General features: G+C 42.8%; 1 protein-coding gene across 1 annotated transcript; it reads left to right on the top strand.

The window, feature by feature from the left end:
* The first annotated feature begins 3,699 nt into the window (after nucleotides 1-3,699).
* Nucleotides 3,700-7,406, top strand: LOC108886013 (baculoviral IAP repeat-containing protein 6). The gene is made up of 2 exons (XM_018680610.2): nucleotides 3,700-3,835; nucleotides 6,138-7,406. The coding sequence occupies exons 1-2, from the start codon at nucleotides 3,740-3,742 to the stop codon at nucleotides 6,315-6,317; spliced, it is 276 nt and encodes a 91-aa protein (XP_018536126.1). The 5' UTR covers nucleotides 3,700-3,739; the 3' UTR covers nucleotides 6,318-7,406.
* Nucleotides 7,407-7,644: the final 238 nt, after the last annotated feature.

The raw sequence follows: 7,644 nt of genomic DNA on the forward strand, positions 1-7,644 counted from the left end.
AGACCATCTGATTGATGGATGTAAGGAAAGGGGTGGGACAGTGTGGGGGTATGGGGGGGTGGAAGGGTATGTGCCAGTAGTGTTGGAGGTTGAATCCACTTCCATATATTCTTGGGCTGACGACTGGAGGCCATGCACATGTGGACTTGGAGCTGCACTTGATCCTTTCACAGATTATTGCTGCCTGACACACTCACGTTTATCTCTCAAGTGAATGTGTGCAGAAACACTCCTGAGTCACACACAAAATCCTTCCCATTCACTGCATACAGTATTATATACTGTAGTAACACTCACACACAATATAAAGTATCAGGAAGCTGTCCCGACAGGGAATTGGATTGTTCCGTTGAGTAGTCTGTATCCCTGCATTGTCGTTTGGTTGGTTTTAGAGAAGCGCTCAGTTCTTCATGGAATGGATTCAAAATCTCTTCTTCATCTCTCAACCCAATCAAGGTCATGAGAAATGTAGCTGTCATGTTTGCTATCTTTCTCTGACCATGTTGCCCTGACAACTGTGATGCCCATCTGGAGGGCCTCCCTTTATGGACAGTGGAACCCTTACAGATGGTCCAGTATGTAGTGGCATATCTGGTCTTTAGTCACACAAGAGTTCATGTTACTCTGTTGCTCATTGATCTCCACCAGTCTGCACCAGTCTTATTGAACTCAGTCATCAGGCTTATGCTCCTTCTCAGCCACTCTGTTCCTCCAAGTATCATCATCTGGCATTACCATCCCTGCACACAAGGTGTTCTCAGTCCAGACTGTTCTGGTTTGTGGTTCCCCAATGGTGGAACCAGCTTCCAAATCCTATCAGAGCGGGGGCATCCCTCCCTATCTTCAAGGCTTTAACACCTCTAACATCCTAACATGTCTAACTAGCACTTAATGTGCACTTCTTTACCTGATCTCCTTGTACTTGTCTTACTGAAGTGATTTAGCACTTACTTAGTCTCCTTAAATCTCCTACTGCACTGAAGATTTAGTGTTGTCTCTCACTTGAAAGTTGCTTCGGATAATAGTGACAAATGAGTAAATGTAATGGATTTGACAAGATGTTGAATGATTTGTCAGCTGCACATTCATGCTGCCAACCTCCTGTTCTACCACGTCCCAAAGATGTTCTACTGGATTCAGATCTGGTGACTGGAGAGGTCACTGAAGTTCACTGAACTCAGTGTCATGTTCATGAACCCAGTTTGAGACGACTTTAGCTTTGTGACATGGAGCATTATCCTGCTGGAAGTAGACGATGGTAAACTGTGGCCATTACTTGTAACAAAACCAGTTCCATCTAGTGTTCAGAGGTATATTGATATGTTACAAAATATTAGAATATTATGGTATTCTAGGTGTTTGGGTTAGCATATAAAAATTCTTGCTGGATGTCAGTTGTATAAATGTGTATAAGGCAGTTACATTACTAGTCTACTACCTTTACCCTTTAGCAGCATCTCTACATTTGACCTCCTCAGACACGTATCTGGTCTTCGAAATGATGTTTTGTACAGGTTACTGTTCAGTAAGATAAGATAAGGTTGTTTTTTGGGAATAAGTCATGTTTGAGTTGTTGGTATTTAATGTCTTTGCAGGAGCTGTATCTTTGGGTTGTTGGAGCTTGTTCAGAGTTAGAAATATGTATGCTTCAGTCTCAGTGGGTCAAGGCTGTGGTCAGGTTAGTAGGGCAGGTACCTGAGGCCTTGACACATTACAGATTGAATACGGAAAACCAAGAATAAGGATCTTTTTAATGGTTGCATGATTCACTCTCGCCCTTGACCCTGCACATGTTGAACGTTTCCACACATCCATTCCTCTGCGCTTCTTCCTCCCTCAGTTGCCCTGTGGAATAATGAGTGGACAGCATTACTTCAAAGGTCAATGAGTCTATCTGGCAGCCAGGGCTTTCCATCAGAGGGCCTCGTCTCTGACTGCACATATGAGCTCGATGTACCAGTGTGTACATTCCTTCATGTACCTGTGTGTGTGTGTGTGTACTTGCATAAAGACATGCATTTTCTGAAAGGTCATTTGTCATGACGCCCTAATCCCACATTTGCCTCATGATCAGAGACGGTTTGCACATAGAGCTTCCCTCCACACTTTGATCAATGGCCATGTCCAAATACCAGAAGTCAAACAGCTGCTGGTCATTGCCACATAAAGCCCTTGGGAAAATGACCCATTTAAACCACCACACATCTGAGCATGTCTATGCATAATGTCAGGCATGTGCGTCTGTCTTCATCTTTCTTATCATGGTTTCTATATGGGCTCTGTGATTTGATTCCTGTTCCTTGTCTCTGCTTCAAGAAAGCCTCAGTAACAGCTGTTCCCACCATGTTTACCACACATCTGTGACCTTGAAACATTTCCTCTGAGCTGGGGACTATCATCCAGTTCCCTGGATGTAACTTAAGCAGCTGGGGGTATGGGGGAGGTTGGGTAGGAAGAGCAAAAGACAGGAAGAGATGGAAAGTGAAGACAAAGAAGATGAAGATGGAGTGTGCAGAGGGAGATGTAGAAGGAAGAGAGAGATTAGAGCAATCCCCAAACCCTCCCTGTGGTCTCTTTGCCTCTCCTCTCTGGGTAAGGAGCAAATCAGCAGCCACCATAATAACTAATTCACTCCCTCCACCAGCAGAGCAGCACCTACAGACACATCCGCCACAGCACTTGCTGCATACTGATGACTCGGCCCTGGTGACTGTTGCTAGGAAGTTGACTGGAGGGGCAGGAAAGCAGGGGACTCGGTTGTAGAAGACAGAGTACTGGACAGAAGATCCAGTCATCAGCAAGACTCCTGCACAGCTCATGAAAAACAGCTTCCAGATGTTACATTTATGTTAAATTGACAAGATCTGGAATATCATCTGCCCAAATGCGGGCATTTTGAAACTATAATAACTGATAACAACCGTTTGGTCATTATGAATATTTGTAGCAAATTTCATGGCAATCCATCTAATTCTTGAAATATTTCAGTCTGGACCAAGGAGTTGGATCAACTGATGAACATCCCCACACAGAGCCACACAGAGTCATGTTAAACTGCTGCCATGTCTTTAGTGAACGACTGAGCAGAGGCAGAAATCAGAGTTCATGCATACATTGATTTAAAAGTTTCAGGTCAAAAGTTTGTGAAACTGAATCAGTTTAACATCCAGAATTCCATACTTACATTTGATGCTTTGGGCCTTAATATACAGCATATAATATGAAGATCAATAACTGAACTCATGGTGCGTTCAGATTGAACATGACGTTCACCTTGTTTGACCGTTGGTGAGTTTCTGTACTTTGTGTTCATCTGACACAAACAGCCAATGTACCAACATGGTTTTCATGAGAGTGTGACACAGATGCTGACTGATCTCAAAACTTATCAGAAACTGCATGGAGTCATGAATTCTTGGGACCAGCACTCATTTTTTACACAACTTTGCTGGTCAGTATCGTTTGCTGTAATCCCATCTATAATCAACATAATCTATATCCTCTGTTTTCCTCTATTTATCCACCAAATAAAATAAATAAAAATGTGCTGTAAGTAGATGAGCTACACGGGGTCATTGGACTATGAATATGTCACCCACACTACATGTAATTCTTTTTGTGTTCAATTCTGGTGCGATAGAAGGATTACTGTGTTCTCTGTTGACCTCTGGTTGACCGCTGTTGTGTTGTGTGTTTGCAGGTGATCCACAAACATTTCTACTTGAAGCGAACAGAGATCATGTCCCAGTGTGAGGAGTGGATCGCTGACATCCAGCAGTACAGCAGTGACAAGAGGGTCGGCCGCACAATGTCGCACCATGCTGCTGCACTAAAGGTAATGTACTGACTTCAGTGAAAATGTACAACAGTGAGCACTGCTCAGCACTGCTGTTCAGAGCCTCCCTCTGACTCTGACTGCTTTACAAACTACTACTACCACTGTAACACACCTGCAGAGGGGAATCATCTGTGTTGCATTTAAAACGTTCTTTTGATACACATTGAACAGACTTTTTAAAGAATGGGTGAATATTTTTTATTGAGCTTCAGCATCAAGTTTGATTAATAAACTGAACTGATTCTACTGGAGAAAATACATTAACTTGGAATGCTGAATTGCATTGTGTGATATTTTGTGTCTTGTTGAAATGGTGAACTGAACGGTGGCAGATGTCATTACTTGAGAGGCTTTGTTTAGAGTCATGGGCATATTTCCCTCGTGTGGTTAGATTTTTATTTATCTTGTCAGACGAGACTCTGAATCTGCTTCACTGCTGTTTAAAACATGTTCACTGCAGTAAAGGTTTATACAGAGAGCTGACAGTAAACAGGTTACCTCAGTGCCTGTAAACACAGCACTCATGTCATGCTAGTAAACAGTGAATTGGCGGAACGGTCCTCAACAGACCACCAGCCAGCTTCGCCCTGGGAGTGGAAGCTCATAACATACACTGATACATATGCGCACAATAACCTGCTCCCACAAACATCAGTCCCTTTTACAGAGATCACGCAACATTGGCAATATTAGCGTTAAAAATTCTCTCATTTAGCCGCCTGTAGCACATAAAGGCAGTTTAATGCCGACCCGCTGTGAGGTTTCATACAGCATCACAGAATCAGATCCGTGACATATAACTCAGACGTTCCAGCTCCGCTTTTTTACTGACATCATCTGCCTCTGTGACTACCTTAGAGGTGGGGTGATACAGACAAACAGCACAGTATTCCTGCTGTGAAAAGGGCTGTGTAACAGGGACTTGTGAGTGTCTCTCTGGCTGCTCTCCTCTCCCTCTGGCAGTAAATACCGCACAATTAATCCCCACTGTAAATAATTCAGTGCCACTGATAAGAGGCCTGAGCACAGCCAGCTGTTGTCACACAGTTGCAGGCCACTGACAGGACTCTGGATTCCTGTCAGTTAGCTTCAATATTTGAAAGTAAAGAAATGTTTCATTTTCCTTGTTTTGCACTGTGTTCCAGCAGAGCTGCCTTTTTTAAATATGTGACTTTATGAGCAGTATTATTGTTACATACCTATACAGTATTTGCAGGAGGTGGCCTTAGTATCTTAAGTTTGGTCTTCATTGAGAGCCAGACAGCCAATGTGTGGAAACATAAAATGCCCATCAAAGGAATATCCTCTGAATATACTCCTCCATTGTCCATCCACTGTAGTTGTGTAGTTTATCAGTGAAGAAGTCTCTGCTAACAGAGCAAAGTCATCACATATGAATGGCTCTGATGTGGGTAGAACATGTGTTGAGAATCACACCATGTCTGCTGCCTGAGGGGGAATCATCTCTGTGAGGCTGCACCAGGCACGCCGGTGGTTTGTGCTACGTTAACATCAGCTTGCTAACAGGTTGATGTTTCACAGCTAAAATGTTGTGTTAGTTTTGCAGGTTTTACTAGCAGCATTTGCTCATTAGCATAAGTCCTTAGTTTGGCAGGTTTTTAGTAATAAACCAGAATTGAAATTTTCACCTCCGTCCCCCTAACAGTTCAGTCGTACCTGCAGTGGGTGAACACACAGTCCAGCAGACACCACCCTGCTGCTCCAACTACTCACCACAGCACCGAATGTAGTTTGTTTGTAGGAAATGCACTCGTATCTGTCTGAGTCAAACCACAGTGAGTGTTTCTGTCACTGAGCTTTTTATGTCTCTGCAGCAGCAGGAGACGTCATGTTTTGTCATGTCGTCTGGCACAAATGTTCACTGGGACTCAAGGATGACCTGAATCAATTTTGGTGGTCATAGGTCAAATTTTAGCTTCACTGTGACATCATAATGTTCTGCCAATGCACTGTTTTGTCCATTAGTCAGCATCATAACTCTGTGACCATATGTCCTGCAGCCTGACTGGTTAGTGGAGGAATACAACTGGCTGTATGAAACTGTGTGTTTGTGAAATGTTTTTAAAGATTTACAACTTCACCAGGAACCAATGGTCTTGGAGCCATAGGCAGGGTAGGCACGTTAGAGAACACAGAGAATCAGACACACTTGTTTTTTAACAGAGAAGTTGGACACGTTGATAATATCTAAAACTGAAAAATGTGATGTATTCTTTTGATATTTCATCCACTGTTAAGTCTGACCGTGTGTGTGTGTGTGTGTGTGTTCTCCCTGCAGAGACACACGGCTCAGCTGAGAGAGGAGTTTCTGAAGCTGCTCTGCCCTGACGGTCTGGAGCCCGATGGTGATGAGTTCTCAGAGAAGAGCGCCGCCCTCATCCTCAAAGAGCTGCCCAGTCAGGACGCAGAGAAGCCCGGCAGCAGTCAGGACGGCAACTGCAGCGAGGGCCAGCTATGAGTCACCACCCCCACCCCCCTGCTCCTTTCCCACCACCTCCCAGCATCTCCAACCCTCCTCCCCTCCTCGTTATGATTATCACTCTTGAAAAGACTCGATGGCTTCAGAGCACAAGCCACCACTTTGTCAATATTTGTATGTAAAGATGGCAGAAAAGCAGAGAATGAGAGGACGTGGGGAATCTGAACACGATGAGACGAACTCTGAACTATGCTACACCCTTATTGAAAACAGTCGACAAAAACTTTTATTTACCTGTAAAAGAGTGTAAACATTTTGTGCTTTTTCCAATTGTGAAATAACCACTGATTGGTATGTTATTAAACTTGTTTATGTATACATAATGGAAGAGGAAAATTACAGATTATATAAGGGAAACTACCTTTAGAGAAGAATGTTTACTGAATGTTAATTTCCTTTTTTTTCTTTTTGACTGTTAGAGTGACAACAGTTGTAACCAAGGATAGACTGGTCATTCTTTAAGGATACTATTTAAAAAAAAAAAAAGAGTGAGAAAAAGAAAACACACGTAATAGATTCTGAGATAAAAGCCCCTCTGGTCATCCGTTGCTTCATCTAATTTCTCAAGGATCATATCCACTTGAATAAAGGCTGACATGGACATTCTTAATGTTATGTTATCCCTTTCACAGGCTCCAAATTAAAAAGCACCATGCTCTGGATAAACATCTCTTGCCTCTCAGAACTTCTCCATGAGCGTTTTCCATCAACATGACTGTAGATCGTGAGACTGTGTGTCAGAGCCACATCAGAAATGTATTTTGAAGGCTTGTGCATGTGTATGTGTGTTTTCTGTGCGTGTGCAACAATCCCCAGTGAGATACAAAGCTGTGATGTGCCTTTGATCTACACCATACCACCAAATACTCCAACAGAGTACCTTTACTGATTTCTTTGCTATTTCTACAAAATTAATAATTCTGCTCCGTCTGACATAAAAACTGCTTTAATCTTTTTTTTTTATTATGTTGAACTCCAGTGAACAAAAAAATGCACTTTCTATTTTGCTCACTCCTTAGAACAGTCACATACTCCTTTTGCTAGGACATTAAATGGAGCTTGAAAGTATGGATTGATTGTGCGGATGCTTCTTTCTGCATTTCACAGGATGTCAGCTTTCTCACCTGAGAAAAGGGAAGTGATGAAGAGACAGCAACAGCCAACACCTGAGCAACGAGTTCAGTCACAAAACATGTTGTTGCTGTTGTAATGATGACTTGTCAGTGTCACTGGTCTCATGGGGAGGCTGTAAGAAAAAACACACATCGTCCATATCCATCCATTTTATCAAAGTACTGAGGTTCTT

The sequence above is a fragment of the Lates calcarifer genome, unplaced genomic scaffold (genome assembly GCF_001640805.2).
Source record: "Lates calcarifer isolate ASB-BC8 unplaced genomic scaffold, TLL_Latcal_v3 _unitig_1065_quiver_936, whole genome shotgun sequence".
Lineage (NCBI taxonomy): Eukaryota > Metazoa > Chordata > Actinopteri > Centropomidae > Lates > Lates calcarifer.